At 52.0% G+C, this 20,330-nt stretch overlaps 2 protein-coding genes across 4 annotated transcripts in view; both read left to right on the top strand.

Moving 5' to 3' along the window:
* Positions 1 to 3,913, top strand: part of LOC111164672 (pro-interleukin-16) — a 66,624-nt gene extending 62,711 nt beyond the window's left edge. Inside the window, exons 8-10 of the mRNA XM_089906222.1 lie at positions 1,444 to 1,519; positions 2,235 to 2,557; positions 3,863 to 3,913. Coding sequence (XP_089762348.1) covers positions 1,444 to 1,519; positions 2,235 to 2,557; positions 3,863 to 3,913 — 450 coding nt within the window. The remainder of the gene's footprint in view (positions 1 to 1,443; positions 1,520 to 2,234; positions 2,558 to 3,862) is intronic.
* Positions 3,914 to 6,242: 2,329 nt separating this feature from the next.
* Positions 6,243 to 19,936, top strand: LOC149749989 (pro-interleukin-16-like). Of its 3 annotated transcripts, none has more exons than XM_089906705.1 (7): positions 6,243 to 6,376; positions 8,956 to 10,054; positions 11,783 to 11,951; positions 14,051 to 14,152; positions 16,442 to 16,700; positions 16,931 to 17,056; positions 19,444 to 19,936. In XM_089906705.1, exons 2-7 carry the CDS (start codon positions 9,006 to 9,008, stop codon positions 19,635 to 19,637), a joined length of 1,899 nt encoding a protein of 632 aa, XP_089762831.1. In that variant the 5' UTR covers positions 6,243 to 6,376; positions 8,956 to 9,005; the 3' UTR covers positions 19,638 to 19,936. The 3 variants fall into 3 exon arrangements, with proteins under 3 accessions (XP_089762831.1, XP_089762832.1, XP_089762830.1); XM_089906706.1 differs by having other exon boundaries at positions 16,934 to 17,056; XM_089906704.1 differs by having other exon boundaries at positions 6,262 to 6,376; positions 8,867 to 10,054.
* Positions 19,937 to 20,330: the final 394 nt, after the last annotated feature.

Consider the following 20,330-nt stretch of genomic DNA (forward strand, 5'->3'; position numbering starts at 1 on the left):
ATTTTACTACTCAGCGTACTTCATACAAGTGACGTCGTACGGTATTCGTCCTTTTGTGCCTGGCATATTTCACGTAGCATAATGTCCTTTAGGCTCATTCATGTTGTGGCATGTGTCACCATTTCCTTCCTTTTTAAGGCTGAATAAGATTCCGTTGTATGTATAGACCGTATTTTGCATATCCATTCATTTGTTGATGGACACTTGGGTTGCTTCCACCTTTTGGCTCTTGTGAATAATGCTGCTATGAACATAGGTGTACAAATATCTGAGTCCCTGCTTTCCATCCTTTCTGGGTATATACCCAGAAGTAGAATTGCTGGATCATACGGTAATTCTATTTTTAATTTTTTTGAGGAACTGCCATCCTGTTTTCCATCGTGGCTGCACCATTTTACATTCTCACCAGCCGTGTACAAGTGTTTCAATTTCTCCGTATCCTAGTCAACACTTTTCATTTTCTATTTTTCTGATAGTAGCCATCCTCATGGGTGTGAAGGGACATCTCATGGTGGTTTGGATTTGCATTACCTTAATGATTAGTGATGTTGAGCATCTTTTCACGTGCTTGTTGGCCATTTGTATATCTTCTTTGGAAAAAGGCTGCTCAAATCCTTTGCCCGTGTTTTACTTGGATTGTTTGTTTTTGTTTTTGACTTGCAGGAGTATGATTTGCAAATGTCTTCTCCCATGTCCTGAGTTGCCTTTTCACTCCATTGACTGTGCCCTTTGTTGATTGATACACAGAATATTTTCATTTTGACATTGTCCAATTTATCTATTTTTTTCTTTTGTTGCCTGTGCTTTTGGTGTCAAACAACGTATTTCTTAAAACCCTCTGTTCTTACTGTGAAGTAGGTTCTATTGTTGTCATCATTTTACAGAAGAAAAAATTGAGGTTTAGAAGGTTAAGTACCCTGTGCAAGTGTGTGCGGTTAGAAAATGGGGGCGCTGGGACTTGCGCACAAGTCTGTTTGGCTCCAGGACTCAGACGTTTAACTATTACTCTACGGTGATTAATTACCTGTGACAATATGATTATTAGGGTGATGGTTATGACGTCCTCGTTGTTGGTAATGATGACAATGATAATGTCCTGACAGCCTTAAGAATGGAATAGCTCCCAGAGGTAAACTCTGAAATGGTAACTTTGCCTAGTTTTGTAGCAAGTAGTGGAGAGAAGGTTGGAGAGTTGAGAGGGGCTGTCTTGGCAACCCTATTCCTGACAAGAGTTCGGACTTTACCTAGAAGATACTAGGGAACCATTGATGCCCAGGTGTTTTTGGAAATGGAATTTGTCAGCTCTTTGTAGAGTGGGTGTGAAGGAAAGAAACTAGAATCCAGGGACTCAGCTTGGGAGCTGGTACAGGACTCAGATCCTGATGCAAGAGTTTCCACTGTTTGCTTGAGGAGGTGATGGATATTTTCTAGGTCTCTGAACAGCAACTCAAAGAAGCTGTGGCCCAGGCTGTGGAGAATGTCAAGCTCGGAAAGGAGAGGCACCAGTGGAGTCTGGAAGGTAAGGAAACAGTGAACTTGCCTTTGCAGTACCTTTGTCTTCTTAGAAAGCTTTGAGTTAGCCATTAACTCACCCTCTCCAATGGATCTCCATTTTACAGATGAGGAAATGGAGTGTGGGGGCCTGAGTTCCCCCGGAAATTGACTCTGACATGGTGTTTGGCCTGCAGGATGTTTATTCAGAAGCATCCTGGGCTCCACACCTGTGGAAGGGAGGGGAGTCACAGGGCTGGGCAGAGGGACGAGCTGAGCTGAGATGACACCAGACAGCTTCCGCCAACCCCTGGAGCTCAAATGGCCCATCAGAGTTGTCCTGTTGGCAGAAATGGCTGGGCCTTTCTAGCCGCATCTCCATCAGGCTTTGGAGACGGGCTGCCCCTCGGGCGAGGTAGCTCTCTGTAGCCAAGGCGTCCCTGGAGGGGCTGACAGCTACAGGCCATCTGCTTTCAGCACTCGGCACAGCTAGGACATCAAGCCCTTCCTTGAAGGGCCATCGAGGGGGTGCATCTCAGTCTCCATCACATGGAGACTCAGAGAGTTTGAATGGTTTTCCCAACCTAAAGTCACTGGTGCTGGGCACCGGACCCAAGACTGCCGAGCTCCAAACCAAAGTGACCTCGGAGGAGAATCAGACAGCCTGGGCAGGCAGCGTGCCACCCGTGGCTCACCTTGGGAGCAAGGCCAGGGGTGGAGGTTCCCTTGTGCTTCCAATGCAGGTGTCAAAAGGCTGGAGAGCAGCTGGCACGGGCGGCCGACCTTGGAGAAGGACCGGGAGAAGAACTCAGCTCCCCCGCATCGCAGGGCTCCGAAGGTCATGATCCGCTCCAGCAGTGACAGCAGCTACATGTCGGGGTCCCCCGGGGGCAGTCCCAGCAGTGGCGGAGAGCAGCCGCCCTCCGACTTGGAAGTCAGCACGCGCAGCCCCAGCCTGTCCCTGGGGCCGGAGCCAGGGGTGCCTCCTGGGGCATCATCCGGGCCGCCCCAGGAGAGCCCGGGCGGCCACCCGCCACTGAGACTGAAGAAATCCTTCGAGATTTTGGTGAGAAAGCCTACGTCCTCCAAGCCCAAGCCTCCACCCAGAAAATACTTTAAAAGTGACAGTGACCCTCAGAAGAGTCTAGAAGAGAGAGGGGACTCCCTGTGCCCTTCTGGACACACCTTGCCCACCTGTGGCCAGGTAAGAGCATGTCCGATGGGTTGAGCGTTCTCCCGCGCCAAGCAGGGTTGAGCATTCGCAGAGCGTTAGCCATGGGCAAAGGAGGATTCTCCTCCATCAGAGAGAAGAGGCTGGGCTCAAGCTTAGGGCCGACTGCGGAAAGAGAGGTTTGAAGCCCGGCAGATCTCAACTGAAGCCCCAGTCTTGTTGATTGGCTTCTGTGTTCCCATCCATTACACACTGGAATTCAGGGTTGTTTTCACAGCTCTCTAAGCCTCAGTTTCCTTATCTGTTAATTGGGGCCAAGTTTAGAGGCCCCCTCCACGGGCTAGCATGAGGATTAATTAAACGGAACCGACCAAGCGGGTGCCTAACAGACTGTCGGACATAATGGTGTTCACTACCACATTGGCTCTTCCATCGCACCCCTAAAGACTTCATGTCCTCCCATCCCACTCCCCTCCGGGAAGGCAGGCTGACAGCCAGGCAGCTTCTACATCTTGGGCCGATTTTATGCCCGGGCGCTGTGCTTTGTCTCAGTTAAGCCTGACAACCACCTGGGGATGAGGGTGCCCTTCATGCAAAGAGGAAGCCGAGGGACTTGCTCAAGGTCACATTGCCAGTGGGTCACTTTATCACTAGGCTACACTGTCTTTCACTTCTTCCCCGACAGCTGCCTTCTCTGGGCAGGTGGAACTGGGAATCCCCTCTAGCTATCTGTAAAGGGGGGTTGGTAAATTTCAGCAGGAATAAGAAACCCCAGAGAGGAAGCTGTTGAGTAGGAGGGGTGAGAGTGAAGAAGGGAGAGGAAACCAGGTTACTGAAGAGGAAGCACAGTTTTGCAGGCCGGCAGGATGTGGCTGGTTAGCAATTCATGATGGAGTTGCCGACGTGGATCTGTTCCCCTGCTCCTCCTTTCTAAGCAAACATTTCATTTTCCTTCGAGCCTGAGACCTATAAGTCCAGGAGGGAAAATGAGGAACAGAGAGGCTGAGAAGCCAGGCTTTTTACGTTGTCCCTGGAGACCCAGAAAAGGAGCAGATTTGCCAGAGCAGGTCTGCCCCAGCGATGCCCTTGGGCCACCTGGCCGGGTTGGACCAGATATGGGGCAGGGGAGTCTCCCCAAGTGAGGCTGCTGGAGGAGGAATCAGGGTTTCTGCTTCAAACCTCCTCCTTCTTCTTCTGCAGAAGAGGGAGATCTGCTGCAAGCAAAAGTCCCTTGTCTTTGCCACGCTGTGATTCCTCTTCAGCATCCGTCGCTCCTGCCTGCACCCTCCCACCTTCTGCTGTGGCCCACGTGGCCCACAGACCCTTCTACGGCCTTTTACAAAAGCGCAACCGACACCACATTATTTTCCTGGGCGTTGGGGGTACAGAGAAAGGATTATAGCACAGCAAAACCAGGGGGCTGTTTGCTGCGCGTCATTCTTAAAAATCTCCACCGCCATGCCTGGGGATTTCTCACTGGGTGTTTCTCTCCTTGGCCCCAGTGTATAACATCTCTCCATCCTTCTCTCCCTCCCTCCACCTCCTCCTTGTCCATTTTCTGTCTCTGTCTCTCTCTCTCTGTCCCCCCACCTTCCCCTCCCCCAGTCTTTTCTCTCCAGGGTCCCAAGACCCTTCTCAAGTTTTTATTACAACCCCCAAATCTTTTTCATCTACTGTAACTCAAGGGGACTTAACTTTCACTACCAAAATCACCTTCAGCGTATTCCCTTCAACAGAAGACCAATCCTTTCCTTTCTAGAAAATCAGCTTGAACTATCACTTGTGGTTAAAAATCACTTTCTCCCCTAAGTCCACATCTCTGTCCTCTTTCCTTCTTTCCCTTCTGTCTCCCTCTTTCACCAAGCACTGTGCCAGGAAATACTATTTAGAATAAATTCAAGTAAAATCAAATTTATTTCAGGGGCTAATTAAAAAAAAAACAACTTCCATATAGAGGGTGCAACATCAGGTGTGCTGATGAAAGACAAAACACATCTGTGTCTGTTCCAAGATGCAAAGTTGCTTTGACGACTGTGGTTGGTACCCAGAGCATCGGCCTATGAAAGTGTCAACCAATCATGGATATAGACAAGTGTCACCTCATCTTTCAGAGTTCCAACTGGGTGAAATTAAATTTCAGCCACATATCATTTTTTCCTGCTGATGGGTGTCTTAGATACCGTCAGTCTAATATTTTAAGCTTCTGAGTCCATGGCCAAGCCTTGCTTTTACGAAGGACTAGTTGAAGAAACGCAACGATTCCTTTGAGTTCGTTAGTCTCTCAGTGTTTCCAAGATGCCCCCCTAGACTCAGTTCTACACTAGGGACCTTGGGCTGGGACAGTGCTTTGGGAACATATTTCTAACTTCTGTAGAATTTTCATTCCTAAAGAATGTTTATTGACAAAGTAGGTATTAAATCTCAGGCCACAGACATTTTCGATGTCTTTTTTAGTCCCAAATGGTGCATTTGTTCCTCCTTCCTTCCTTCTTTTTGGGAGGAAGCCTGCAGCCTTGTCAGATAGCCAGCCCATCATTCCACCTGACCCTGGAATGAGCAGAACACAGATGCCATCCACAGCAGCATGGCAGAGTATTTCCCTTGCAGAAAAATTTAGGCAGCATCGTTTTGATGATGTCTGCCTCTTTTTTTTCTTTCTGAGTTGGTACTTTCCTTATTCCTTCTACTGCGTATGTCTATGTCTCTGGAATACTCTCCCTCAGCTTCGCTGCCTAGAAAATTCTCACCCTTTGCTCAAGAACCAGACAAAAAGCACTTCTCTTGGGAAGCCCTCAGCACCTCTCTGGGACAGGACTGGTGCTGGCTGCTTCCTCTGGGTCCTGACAGCATCTCTTTCATGCTGTATGAAAACCCAAACTCTAGTCAAGCATTGGATGGTTACTTGGTGCTTGGTCCGTCTCATCCCTAGGCTGGTTTGTGAAGGAGCCTGAGTCCACATTCAGGCTCAGTGGGGAAAACGATGCTGCCCTAGAATGATAATGTCACTCTGGGGGCTACAAAGGGAAGTGATGGCACAGGTCCTGAGTATCTGTCATCCCTTGCAGCACGCTTTCTAAATAACTGAATAATGGATCACAATGTAGAGAGCGACAGGCACGTTTTCCTTCAAGTGCTCTAACCTTAACTTAGTGAAGGCTAGAGGGCAGTTCTTTGCCTGGTTCTCTTCCCTCCTGGGACGGGGGGTAGTTTGGCAGAATGCAGTGGTAAATGAAGCAGTGACAGTCCCCCGTCCCCACTCCCAAGCCTCTTTTCCCTGTCACAGAGAGCCCAGGATCTTCACATATGTCAATAGGATGAGCCCTTGTTCTGGACACCGGCTCGTGGGAAGCAGAGGGATGCTCTGGGCCTCCAGGAGGTGCTGGCTCCCTGGGTCAGCCATGCAGGCACCACAGTGGAGGAAAGGCCCTTGACTGACAGAGCCGCTGAACTTCTCATTAAAGCATCTGAACGTCACCTCTCCAGTCCCAATCAAAGTGCGCCTTGCCTTCTCACAGCTGGAGGCTACCGTTTTGACACGGTCTTGCTTCCTGTTTACACCACAGGAAGCCAGCGAAGTACTGCCACCGCTGCCTGTGCAGGAAGGCGCAGCAGGGAGAAGCCCTCACGCCACTGCCTGCAGCCCAGGACCTGCAGTCGGCCCGCAGACGACGTCCTCCTCAGAGGGCCAGCCGGGGAGGAGAGGAGGCAGCCCAGGTAGGTTTTCAATTAGATCTGCCAGGAGGAAGGAACTTCCGGATCAAGGTCCGGTGCTAAGGGAAGAACGTGAGTTTGCCCAGAGCGTTGGAGGGTTCTGCACAACACGACAGCTGGACTTGGGCCGATGAACGGTCAGGAGTCCCCCGAGGCGGTGGGACTGCAGGACCGTGTGGTTGCTGTCCAGGGTGGGAACCTCCTGGCTGGATCTGTGATGCTGTGATGGGGGTGGGGGATGCAGGGGGAACTCGGGCCAATCCAGACAGTCAGCTGGAGAAAGGGGCCCTCGGGAAAAGGTCCAGGACACGCCCACCCAACCACAGTGAGCAGCTGCTCCCTCTAGGCTGACAGCGTTCTAGTAAGCTGCATTCAGCATTTCCAAGTCTGGGAACACAGGGTCGGAGAGGGAGGAATAAACAGCATGTTGCTGGTGGTCACCGCCTCCTGCGGGGGGAGGGGGGGCGTGGATGGAAGGGGCGTGCCCACACGGTGCCCCTGGCAGTGCTGAGACATGAGCTGAATATGCAGAGCTTTGTTAGAAAGAGCATCGGACCTGGGGTCAGGGAGACCAGGGTAGGAAACCTGGCTCTGTCCTTCACGAATGTGACTCTGGGCAGCTTTCTTTACTTTTCTGAGCCTCAGTTCACTCATCATCAAGTGGGAAATCACACCGCAGCCCAACATGTGATTCAATTTGGCCAGCGTGTACTGAGCGCGGGCTTCGTGAGGCCCTGTGCTGGCTTCTTAGGAGGGAGGGAGGGGAAGAGATAGAGATCGAGGTGGAGACAGAGACCGAGACGGGGCGGGGGGGGGGGGGGGGAGAGAGAAGATATGAGAATGAATGAGAAAGAGAATGAGAGAAAGAAGAAAGACCAGTTCCTGCCATCAAGGAGCTCCCAGCAGTGGCAAGGTAATAACTATGTCGGTTACAAACCTACATATTTATTACTCGACCTGTTTGAGAAACACTACGTGAAAAGCACACGGAAGTCTCTCAGAGGTTAAGGGACATTATGAATGGAAATAGCTAGCACGTCTCATCCAGAGCAGCAGCCCCACCACTGGAGGCTCCTCCCCCCGTCCCTCCGCTGAGCCACCCCAGCTGAGGAACTTGCCAGGGAATACCTTGGTGTTCTACTGGCAAGAGCTCCTTGCCCCGGTTTGCAGAGGGCTCTCCTGTAGAACGTCTGACTACTGAGTCTTACGACAGGCCCTGCAGCAGAGCGATATGTAAATGCAGGACCAGGCTGAGGGGGCTGGGCTCACTTGGTACAGCCCCCGGAGTCAGTACTGACCACCCTGGCCTTTGGGGTGATGCAGAAGGTCTCTTGGGCATCTCCAAGGCTTAGTGCTCTGCATGGTTTGCATACCTTGAGGGCTGGCGTTGAGACCAGGGGCAGGAGGAATCAGCCCTCCTTAAACTGGGTTGCATTCTGATACCAAGCATCCCCCAGAGCATGGGACCAGAGCAGCATACTCCTAACCAGGGAGAGATCAGACCTGGGGTGACCCAAGGGCCACGCATCTACTTGGCTTCTTGGCTGTGCAGGACTTGGGGGCCGGCCTCCCTCTGTTCCTGGGAAAGAGTCCAGGCAGACTCCCCTCTTCTGGCTTGTTCAAGACTGGCTTCCAAGAAAGACCACCAGTGGTGAGGGGCTGAACTTGACTAGGCGTGCCTGAGAGAGCAGGTTGGAATGACCTGTGGGGCTGCTCCAACACCAATGCCCAGGCTGCATCCCCGGTGTATTACATCAGCACCCAGGGCTGGACGTCAGCATTCTTTAGGTCCTCCAGATTCCAATGTGCCAGCCAAGTTTGGGAATCGTTGTCACAGAGCTTCTTTCTACCTGGAATCCTCTCATCAGCTCTTTAGGTAGGGGGAATGCTCCTTTGCCGAGCGAGCTGGTTAATTCTTTGAGTAGGGAGAGCAGCAAACTCACATGACTTCAGGCACCGGGTGGATGCTTTAATGTGGGAAATGCGGACCTGGTGAGGGTGAGGGCTGTAACTGCGTAGAGCTGGGGTGTGCCCCGTCTGAAGGCGTGCACGCCCACTTTTGCTTTTTAATGATATGGTGGTCCAAACCAAATACGGCTGCCAATTTGTGACCCTTGGCTTAAAGTTTAAAAGGCAAGAGGACTGCTTTGGCCTTTAACGCTCTAGTGAGTTTTCTAAGAGGTTATTTAGCGCAGTGGAAAGAATACGAAAGTGGGGAATCAGGAGACAGGGGTTCTCACCCTGGCTCTGCCAACAGATGACCCCTTACCCTCATGACTGTTGGGTTCCTCAATCATACAATGTCAGAGATCAGACTAGGTATTCTATGCGAACCCTTGTAGCTCTAAAATGCTGGGATGCTGTGGAGATGACTCACAGCTCTGGTCCTCTGGTTCTGTGTCCCTGCCTGTTCACACTTAGCCAGGTAATGGCACGTGGGGTAGCAGCTCACCCAACAAGGGATCCACCACTTCTGCTTATCGTCTCCTCTAGCATCCTTGCTATTCATCGTTGAAACTAGAACTTAGGAAGAAAACCCACGATCAGGTGTAACGCACAGCTTTGGCCTTTCTGCTCCCCAGTGACGCCAGCGTCTCCAATAAAACACCCACTGCTTAAGAGGCAGGCTCGGATGGACTATACCCTTGATATCACCGCCGAAGACCCTTGGGTTAGAATTTCTGACTGCATCAAAAATCTCTTTAGCCCCGTCATGAGTGAGAATCATAGCCACACGCCACTGCAGCCCGTCGTCACGCTGGGTGAGGAAGATGGGATTCAGGGCCACCCAGATGGGACTGTGCCCAAACTGGACACCACCGGTGGCGGTCCCACAGTTTACAAGTCGGCAGACGGCAGCACGGTGAAGAAGGGTCCTCCAGTGGCCCCCAAGCCCACCTGGTTTCGCCAAAGCTTGAAAGATTTGAGGAATCGTGCCCCAAGGCAGCCCCCAGAGGCAGCCTCCCCCAGCCAGCCAACACCCACCTCCAGGGAGCGCCCCGGGCCACCCCTACGGGCCTCCTCTTCCATCAAGCAAAGGATCAGCTCCTTTGAAACCTTTGGCTCTTCTCACCGGTCTGACAAAGGAGCCCAGAGACTAAGCCTCCAGCCCTCCAGCTCCTCCGGGGCGGAAGCAAAACCTCCTGGGGAGCAAGAGGGAGGACGGGCTTCTCGGGCTTCTGGTGTCTCAGGGCGAGGGGCTCCCCCCGCCGTGGAGCAGCAGTGGCCAGAGCCAGAGCAGCTGCCCCCGGCCTCCCTCGCAGTCCTGGAGGCCAGCGACCCCGGTGTGCCGGAGCCCCCTTCCCCCGGACAGCAGCCCGGTCAGAAAACCCTCTCCTCGGACCCCGACCCTCTCTCAAGGCTGCTGGCGACGCAGATGGAGGGATCTCGAGGCCCAGGGGTCAAGATACCAAGCCAGCGGGCACGGAGCTTCCCCCTGAGCAGGACCCAGTCCTGTGAGATGAAGCCACTGGATGAAAAGACCAGTAAACTCTACTCCATCAGCAGCCAGGTGTCATCGGCTGTCATGAAGTCCCTGCTGTGCCTTCCGTCTTCCGTCTCCTGTGGCCAGACCTCCTGCAGCCCCAAGGAAGGGGCGTCGCCCCCCATGGCGTCCAGTGAAGATCCTGCTGCAATTAGCTCTGCTGAAGCTCCTGCCTCAGACACGGGCTTCTCGCTCAAGTGAGTGTCTCTGCCCAGTGTTGAACTTTCTTGCCTTTCTTCCCCTTATAATCTATGTCTTGTAAAACATCACTCAGGTTCGCTAAAGGATTGTTCCACCTGTTCTTTTACACGCGCGCGTGTGTGTGTGTCACACCTCTGCCTTCCGTATTAAGGAGTTTTCACAACACCCGGCCGTGGGAGGGGTGGGAGGTGGGGGACAGAACTGGCCCCCTGCTGATTTCCACGTGCATATCTGGAACTAATGCACCTTGGACATATCCGGCCATTGCTCAGGAAGACCCAAACGAGGCCAGGAGATGATCCCTTGGGGGTTCTTGCCACCTCCCTCTCTCCAAAGAAATCCACCTGTACTCTGCACTGGGTTCAGCCCCCTGGCCTGGGAGTTCGGACGCCTGAGCCCCAGTCCCATCTCCCACACTGACGCCCTGACCATGAGCTGGTTCCTTCCACACTCCCCCTCGGTTTCCTCTTCAGTTGAAATTAGGAGCTGGGCAAGACCTGCTCCACAGAACCGGGGGCGCAGGGGGCTCCCAGCAGTGCCCCAGAGCTCCTGCTGCAGGGCTGGGGTTTAGTCTTCCCTCTTGAATCAGAACAACTGTGCATTGATCAGTATTCTGTATTGTTCTTATATTGCTGAGAAATGTTTGAGACTCACTGACCCAGATGTTCCATCAGGTTCCAGCTACTGTGATGTTGTTCTATCAGGTGCCAGCTACTGTGAGGGAACAGGAGCGATCCTCCAAAACAGCGGTCCCCAACCATTTTGGCACCAGGGACCGGTTCCGTGCAGACAATTTTTCCACGGACCCAGGGGGAGGGGGAGGTTCAGGCTGTAATGGGAGCAATAGGGAGCGAGGGGGGCGGCAGATGGAGCTTTGCTCGCTCGCCCGCCGCTCACCTCCTGCTGTGCGGCCCAGGGGTTGGGGACCCCTGCACCAAGACACACCCGGATCAGTGGCTGAAGAGCCAGACCAACTCAAGCATTAGAGTTGGTCAGTGGTAGAATCGTAGCCTTTAATATTTAGGCTTCCCCGGAGCTTGCTCTTTCTGGCTGAGAGTCTGTTCTTCTTCTGGAACTGCAAGGCTCACCATTAGCATTTACTGCTATGAGACCCCATCCACCTTTTAGCAGTAAAGATCTGTCAATCAGAGGAAGGAATAATCCCTATCACCCAAACCACAGTTTCATGCAAAATAAGAAGTGTCATTGCAAAAAATAGCTACAGGTACCAAAGTGAGTTCAAAAGAAAAAGGAAGGCCAGCTGCTAGCTAAGTGGGCACCATTTGTAGTGATTAGGTGCTAAGGTAGGATAGGCAGGTGCTGACAACATCTGTGAAGGAGACCAAGGTGAGTGTGTGTGTGAAAGGACATCAGTCTTGGTGGCCATCTAGGTGCAGATTTGTCCAAAGCATCAGTTATACTCTGGGGTGAGGTGCTGAGGTTCTGAACACAGACTTTGGAGTCAGACACACCATGATCTGTGATTTCAAGTCCCAGATCTCAGCCTTTCATAACCATGTGACCATAGACAAAGTTATTTCCCCTCCCTAAGCCCCAATTTCCTCATCTCTATAGTGGAGGGATCCTGGTATCTATTTGTGCATTTGTTGCACCAAATAATAGAATGAACATTAGCACCGTCTTGGAAGAGAGTAATTATGCTAAGGATGTTAGCTCTCATCAATATCATGATTCATACTGTGTGCGGGTCCTCCCTATGAAAGCCTTTCAGAGCTGAGAGAATACACAGAGGGTCTCGGTGAGCCCACGGAAGCTGACGGCTCCGACCGCTGCGCTTCTCAGTCTGGTCAATCAGTTATCTCCCTGCTGAGCTCCGAGGAATTAAAGCAGCTCATAGAGGAAGTGAAGGTTCTGGATGAAGCAACATTAAAGGTAGGTTTCTTTTATAAGCACTTACAGAGATGAAGGCCTTGCTATGAGCAGTGTGGTCACCTCAGGTGGGCCGGAGGGGAAGCAGCGCACGCTGCCCTGGGCTCCTTGAGGTCGAGAAGGGAGTTCCCAGGGGCTGACACCAGACTCGGGTTGTATCCTGTCCGGGGCAGAGGCGTGGTGTATCACTGGACCACAGTAAGACCTTCCGGTGTAGGGAGTTTTGTAGCTCATGAAGTGCTTTCAGTCATAGACTTATTGTATCTTTTTGACCCTTTAATAAATGAGGAAGGCGAGGTTCAAGGTCGCAGAGCCTAGGTTTTCTATCTCCACGTTCCGTGCTCTTTCCACGTCCCACGGGCTGCCTGCCCAGTGTGCGTCTCCAGGGAGATGCTGCGTGGGAATGAGCCATCCATTGCAAGTTCTGATCTCTTGCCTGAAGACTTGCCTGCACACCGAGAGGTGACTGATCCCAGGGCTCGTAAGGGTTCCCACACTTCAGTCAAGTCATTCTGAAAGTCCCACTTCCCCTATGCCTTCAGAGCACGACCCAAAGGTGCATGGAGAGGAAGTGGTCAGAAAGAGCTGAGGCCCATTCAGCTCAGATGAGCATGGGCTCATGAGCCTTGCATCCGCCTGGGCTCCCGTAGTCCATACAGGCTTTTCGTGCTGGAATCATCCAGACTGGGATGAGAGGATAAGGAGGGACCATAGCTGGTGCTCCCTAGATCCAGGGTATGGGTGAGTCTGACAAGATGCCCTGGGCCGGGATTCATCCTCTGGGGCTCTCACTCATCACCTGTGCACTGGGACCATCCTCCCCAGGGCCTAATTCAAATGAAATAACAGAGGCAAAATTGTTGCGTAAAATACAAAGAGCGGTCCTGCCTGGGGTGTTCCTGGGACAGTATTTGCTTTCCAATTTGACAAAGGGCTCTTATAGGGCAAGTAAGCTGACACTTGGGTCAAAGTTGGGAGATTTGGGCCAGTGCTGGCGTAGAGGCGGGACAGTGAGGTCCATTCATCCCTTCATCCTTCCTGGGTCTCGGGGACTCCAGGTCAAATGATCATAGAGCCAGCTGTGCAGCAGATGCTCTGGTGGTGCCAGAGCAAGTGAATTCTTTTACATAAGGTTTTTCCCTTGCGCTAAGGCACAAACTGGTGGTCTGAGAGCCTGCAGGTATATTTTATGTGGTCTGCATGGTGCTTTTAAAAAAAGTATTGTATTCTAAATATTATCAAACCTGAATCAAAACCTGGATTTCTGGCTGCTCTCTTTTTATAAAAGGAACGAACGATCTTGTAGCACTGGGTCTGCATTCCTATGTAGCCGTGGGTCCTCTTAAGCAGATGTGCTCTCAGGTCTCTGCAGTTCCTGTCACTCACATCTGCCCATTTTGCTCTTTGAAGTCATCCGCCTGGGTCCTGTATGCATTTGGGTTTGAGACCCCTCCACCATCGAGACCGGAATGAGGGTCTCTGACTTTAGACACTGCAGAGCGATTGTTCTGGCTCCAGCTGAGCCCAGGCGCAGGCCGGGAAGTACTGTGTGTGCCTGGTTGGGCGTGTGTGTGTGTGTGCGTGTGTGCGCGTGCATGCACGCATGTGTGTTCTAGGGCAAGGAGTCAGCTGGGCTCCTAAATGCAGCTGCTGTGCCACATGGAGCAGCAGGTGTAAAGACAGAGCAGCCAACTTCTGCAAAACAGCACTGCTCCCAGCTGTGCTGACCCAGAGTCCTACAGGCTGACCTCATCTTGTCCCACGCCAAGGTGCCAGAGCTGTGTTATCTCACACGCTGGGATTTCCAGCTGACTTAGTAGCACCCAGCCCTGTCTCCGTACAAATGTGGATGTGGATTGCGTGAATAGGAGAGGAAAAGAACTCTATTGGTTGCCTTATGCACATTTTTTTTTTTCTTCTGAGCTTCCCATGACTCCAGGAATTATAGTCTTCTCTTTACAAATGATGAAATCGGTCTGACATACCTGGGAGCGTGGCCAAGCTGGGGTTTGAGAATGAATCAGCCTGATGTTGGAACACTTGTTAAACTGTTCACGCTGTTGCAATAAAATGTTTTTTAATATATATGTTTCCTTCTGCAGCAATTAGACAACATCCATGTTACCATCTTGCACAAGGAGGAAGGGGCTGGCCTTGGGTTCACCTTGGCAGGAGGTGCGGATCTAGAAAACAAGGTGATCACGGTGAGTGGCCCAGCCATGGGGGCGCGTCAGAGCCAGAGGTGATGGCCCTGGGAGGGGGGAGCACTTATTAGGAGAGATCAGAGGAATGCATGACCCCAGGCCACTGGGTGTGAGGTTAGGGCAGGAGCTTAAGATCCTTTTCAAGAAGCTTTACAGCCGGGATTGAAGACCTGGCTGTGATATGTCGTATAGCACACCTAGATGGAAAGAGGCGTCACCTGGACAGAAAGAGCCCTTGGGAAGGCAGGTCTTGTACAGGAGGCTGTTTTCCTGGGTTTGCCCACTGGGAGATCGGGGATGTTAACATGCACAATTGCAAAGCAGATCTGATGGTTGGTTGAGGGCAATGGGGCCCAGCTGGAAAGATCAGGAACTGCACAGCACAACCCAGGACGCACATGAGGCTTCAGATCTCACGGTCGAGCCCCCTGTTCTCTCAGGACCAACTAGAGCCCGGGGTGAGACTGGGGAAGGCAGCGGTCCTGGATCACCTGCGTCTTCCCCTGTGGACCCTGTTTTCTTGGTCCACACAGTCCGTCAGCATTGGCTGCTGCCCTCTGCCCGCTGTTTAGGCCACCTGCACCTGACCCAGATGGCTTCTGGTCATCCCATCTTCATGGACCCAGCTGTGACATGGCTGCTTCATCTCTCCAAAGCTGGGTGCACTGGCGTCACCCCCGTGGCTGTGTTGTCTCAGCATACCCTTCACGTGGACTCATCTGAACTCCCTTGCTCAGCTGAAAACAAACCCTCCAGCTCACAGGGGCAGCCAGCGTTAAACACACCACATCCCCGGGCAGTGGTAACTTTGCCCATTCCTATTGGTCACTTCGGAGTCAGTTGTGTGTGAGCAGCAGCTTCCTTCTTTGTAAGCAAGCTCTCTACCGCATAAAAGCACGTAAAACCAATGAGGACCTGTTTCTGACACTAAGCACGTAGCAGAGCATCATAAAGACGTTCCTGATGGTGCAGTTTGCTTTCTATTTGAAGGGAAGAAAAGAGGGCTTGCCTGTGGCAAGAGTACTTTGGATCTGTGGGTCTTTCCTTGAGTCGGGACTTCTCTGCATCCCATTTGCTCGCCATCCCTGAGACACTGCCTCAAAAACCAGGAGCGATACACACCAGCTGATCATATGCACCAGACTTCCCTTTTCTCCTTCCGTGTTTGAGCGCTTCCCTTCCTTTCCAGATTCATTAAAAGAGAACTAACATTGAGCACCGTCCATGACCAAGAGCAAGCTGGACTCTCACTGGCATGTTCAAGTCATCTTCCCCATACCTCAGGATGGGGAATTGGTGGCATGTATGCTTCATTTATAGAGGACAGACTGAGATGCAGAGCAGAGATTCTGCTTCCTACTTGGGTCTTACAACCAAGGGATTTTGACCACATCTGACCCCGTAACAGACTTTTTCTAACACTGAAACAGGTTAGAGAAACAAAGAACCTTGTTCAGATGATAACAGCAAAACAACACGTAGCAGGTTTAGTGATTGCCCATCCATGCTGTCATTCAATCCTCTTAATTGAGCACATTAGAATTTACATCATTAAAAAGGCTGAGGCAAAGACATGAGAATTTTTAATCCCACATATTTTTCAGAAAGGGAATGGGGGTGGGCGATGGTCCCTTTGAACTGGAGTTAAAGGATCAGAATTTCCAGGGTAGAAGTTTTAAAAACGTCTAGACTTCCTAGGATAGGAATTCTGCATTCTGCAGAAGACGGGGCCTGAGAGTTTCTCTATGGAAAAAAGGATGCTTCGCTGAAACTTTGGGGGATCACTGTATTATACGGCCTGTTCTTAGAGAATGATCATGCCAAATAGCACTGTAGAGTCTCTAGGATTTTTTTTTTAAACTGTAGGCATTTTCAGAACTTGTGTTTTATCCAATGTTCTTAATTTTCTTAGACTTCAGAAACTTTTCTTACACAATACCTATTGATATGGCACAGAATCAGTGCTTGAATTAAAGTACTCTGGGAAATTCTGATGTAGAGCCCATAAGGCAAAAGATTTTAACTGAATGTTAACGAATTGTAGTGATATAGTCTCGGACATTGTGTTGGGAAGGATTCTGAGGGCCAATCTGGCCATTTTGGCTAATGACCTCTGGTCTGGGTGGAGGAGGGAATGCTGGCTAGCATCCCTAATCTAGGACACATTTCATCTTACTTTTTTGGCCCAGGGATCTGCTGGGTTTGACTAACTGGTTCAGATCCTCCTGCAGCAAGAATCCAGATCTGATATGGTGATTCCCGGCTCCTGACTTCCTTTGGTTTGCTCAGGTTCACAGGGTGTTCCCCAACGGGTTGGCCTCCCAGGAAGGGACTATTCAGAAGGGCAACGAGGTTCTCTCCATCAACGGCAAGTCTCTCAAAGGGGCCACACACAATGATGCTCTGGCCATCCTTCGCCAAGCTCGGGACCCCAGGCAAGCCGTGATTGTCACGAGGAAGCCAACTGTGGAGACCACGCCCGACCTCAGCTCTTCCACAGATTCTGCAGCCTCAGCCTCTGTGGCCGGTGACGTTTCCATAGATTCCTGTAAGTTCTCCCCACATGGTGGAAGCCCCATGGGCCACATCACCTTTGGACAGGTGAGGCCCATCCCGGCAGGGCTGCGCAGTCATTTGTGGCCCCCAGAACACGTGGCCTGGCTTGTATGCCGCCCGGCACACATGCCTGGGTTTATCCGTACACATGCACAAGTTTGCCGGGAGCATTAGCCAGGCGCACTTGAGAGCATCCCTAACAGTCCCCCTGTGTTTTCTCAGCAGCAGAGGCCACAGTCTGCACAGTGACCCTGGAGAAGACCTCTGCAGGCCTGGGCTTCAGTCTGGAAGGAGGGAAGGGCTCCCTGCAAGGGGACAAGCCTCTGACTGTTAACAGGATCTTCAAAGGTGCGGTGTGCGTATGCCTCTCAGCCTTCGCTCCAGTTGCGGGTGTCCGGCCAGGCCCCCCAAAGGCTTCTGAGCACCTTCTAGGCCGTGTCGGTTTCCCACAACCCCAGGCCCTTTTGGGAGGCAGGCAAGCCTGTTAAGGACTCCACTTTGCTTTTTCTCCCTGTTCTCCTTGGCTCAGACATCCCTTTAATCTCCCTGTTTTACTGGGTCCTTGTACGTGACCCAGCCCTGGGCTTGGTTCAGCTTGGCAGGGCCGGGGCTAGGGTGAGGCAAGTGAGGCACTGCCCTGGGTGCAGAATTGAAGGCGGCACCGAAATATTCAGTAATCAAGATACATACTGTTTCAGTGCAATATTTTTAAAACTCGAAATTAATTCAAAAAATCCACAATGAACAAAATATCAAGTTGTAAAACAAAGACAGTCTGACTTTCCAGGTGCACAACTCAGCCTTACTCACCTCACCCTAATCCTGGACCTGTCTGCTCCTACCTTTATTCAGAATTTTGAGATTTTGTTCATCATGGACTGGGGAGCAAGCCAGCCTCTAGTGGGGGGGTCACTTGGGTTTTCCTGTGAAAATCATGAATGGCCTGCAGCTGTCACAGGCAATCACCCTGATTCTTCACTGCGTCTCATGCTGGACGCCCCTGAGTCACGGAGCAGGGAGCTGTGGACAGGGGGTCACGTGGCCTGTGCTCTGGTCTAGCTCTGCTTCTAACTTGCTGAGTGACTGCTGCCTTCTGCGCCTGAGGCTCCTTACCTATAAGAAGAGGTGTGGGTGTGTGTCTGAGGGCTCTCAGTACTGGGACCAGAGGCCCTCCCAGCTCTGCTCCCCAGCCCCCAGGCGCCCCCACTGCGGACTGGTTTTGTTAGCGGGGAATCCGTTACCTGCTGAAACCCAGGGGGCGGACCAAGGCTCACGTGGAGCTTCCCCAGAAATCCACGTTGACTCCAGTTCTGCGAAAGATTTTTTTTTTTTTTTTTTGCAGTACGCGGGCCTCTCACTGTTGTGGCCTCTCCCATTGCGGAGCACAGGCTCCGACGTGCAGGTTCAGCGGCCATGGCTCACGGGCCCAGCCGCTCCACAGCATGTGGGATCTTCCCGGACCGGGACACGAACCCGTGTCCCCTGCATCGGCAGGCGGACTCCCAGGCACTGCGCCACCAGGGAAGCCCTGCGAAAGATGTTTTTAACTTTGAAGGTCAACTTGGAATGAGCGTAGGGCTCAAAGTCGAGAGACCTGGATTCCAGTGTTAGTTCTGCCCCCAGTGGCAGCATGACCCTGGGCAAGTCCCTTCACCGTCTTGGCCCCATTTGCTTACGTGGGGATGTAAGGGACCAAGGGAGGTGGATTCTACAGCTGCACCACTCAGCAGCTTTGGAGCTTGTGTGAGCTACTTGAGCCGTTGGTTTCCTCCCACGTGGAAAGGGAATAGAGCATACATACCTCATAGGACTATTGCCATAAACGCCAAGTGTTAACACAGTGCCTGTTACATATAATTGCCCAATATATTTTAGCTAATTTTATTTTTTTTTTGAGAAATGTCTGCTTAGATACTTGTCCCGTTTTATTTAGTTATTTATTTATTTCTTGGCCGCGCCGCACCGCACAGCATGCGGGATGTTAGTTCCCCGACCAGGGATCAAACCCACGCCCCCCCCCCCCGCCATGGAAGCGCGGAGTCCTAACCACTGGACCGCCAGGGAAGTCCCTAGCTATTTTTTTATTATGATCATCATTACTGTTGTCTTTTACTCTTATTAAATATTTGCAGATATCATTGTGTCAAACAGATGGGAAATTTTCTTTCAACACCAGCGGTAAAAGGGCACTCTTTCCCTACGTGACTCTGAAGGAGTGGGAGCCGTATGTGATTATGTCCTCTTTACGTGGCCCCAGGGGTCCTCTCCAGGCCATTCAGAGCCAAAAGCGCTGTGAAGATTGTTTCGTGAACATCCCACCAGCTCCATTCCCACACCACCCAATGCCCGGCCACCTCATTAGGAGTAGAGAGACCACATGTGCGGGGGAGGGGTGTTGGGTATTGGGATGGTATCCAAGGAGGCTTAGAGGAGGACCCGGTTCCCCAGGGAGGTCTCCCCAGCCAGGCTCTGGCTTGCAGCTGCTCGAAATCCCCCTTCTCTGGGGACAGCGTGGGCCTCACCTCTCCCAAGGGCCACGGAGAGCTGGAGCCTGGTGTGCCAGCCTTGAAGTCACCGTTTTGTGAGATGTCTCATTTCAGAACGACCACCGAGTTCTGGAGGGATGGGTGCCAGCTGCCTTCTGAGCTGTCCCGGCTCCTCAGAGACCAAGGGTAGGAAGTAACTGCTTGTTCCACTGTCACCTGTGGGACCCATTCTCTTCTCTCTCATCCCAGGGGCGGCCTCAGAACAAAGTGAGACGGTCCAGCCAGGAGATGAAATCTTACAGTTGGCCAGTACTGCCATGCAGGGCCTCACACGGTTTGAAGCCTGGAACATCATCAAGGCGCTGCCTGATGGACCTGTCACTATCGTCCTCAGGAGGAAGAGCCTCCAGTCCAAGGGGACCACAGCTGCTGGAGACCCCTAGGCCCAGCGCCAGAGCTGACACCAGAGCCAACTGCGTGCAGCTCTCCACAACCGCTAATTCTCAGGGTCACTGCTAACCCCACCCCGATGGGGGAAAGCACAGGCGTGCTTCCTGGTGGCTGCTTGCCCACGTCCGGACGGACCTTCTGGAACGTCACCCAACAAGCGGGCTGTCCCAGAAAGTTAGGGCAGAGTCACAGTGGGGTGGCTGATACAAACTACAGACTATGTCTAGAGAGAGCTTACTGATAGTATTGTGGTGCTGTAAATAAAATGGATATATGACAACTGGATATGAAATCCATGTTTTGCTTTGCAGATCTTCTAAGGACCATCACTGTGTCTTGATCCACCCCAAACAGCACCCTTTGTTGTTCCTATGACTCTGCAATGGTGGCAGATTTGGAGGGGGCAGCACGTCCTGGTCCACTTGACATCAGCTGGTCCAACTCAAAGGCCGGAGGCTGGAACCACCCGAAGGGTCACTCGCTCACTCACACATCGGGCCGCTGATGTTGGCTGCTGGCTGGGAACTCAGCTGGAGCTGTAGGCCTATACACTGCAGGAGGCCTCTCCCTGTGGCCTGGGCGTCCTCACAACGTGGTAGCCGGGTGTCCCTCGGAGAGTGTGAGAGCCACGTAGGAGCTGCATCCTTTTTAAGACCTTGCCTCTGACATCAAATAGCATCACTTCT

The sequence above is a fragment of the Delphinapterus leucas genome, chromosome 2, assembly GCF_059928025.1.
Source record: "Delphinapterus leucas isolate spDelLeu-1000000601 "Yukka" chromosome 2, BTC_Dleu_Yukka2, whole genome shotgun sequence".
In the NCBI taxonomy this organism is placed as follows: domain Eukaryota; kingdom Metazoa; phylum Chordata; class Mammalia; order Artiodactyla; family Monodontidae; genus Delphinapterus; species Delphinapterus leucas.

Coding starts and splice junctions, on each gene's coding strand:
- LOC149749989 (XM_089906705.1), top strand. CDS start 9,006: ATGGACTATACCCTTGATATCACCGCCGAAGACCCTTGGGTTAGAATT. Junction 10,055..11,782: donor GACACGGGCTTCTCGCTCAA/GTGAGTGTCTCT, acceptor TCCCTATGAAAG/CCTTTCAGAGCTGAGAGAAT. Junction 11,952..14,050: donor TGGATGAAGCAACATTAAAG/GTAGGTTTCTTT, acceptor TTCCTTCTGCAG/CAATTAGACAACATCCATGT.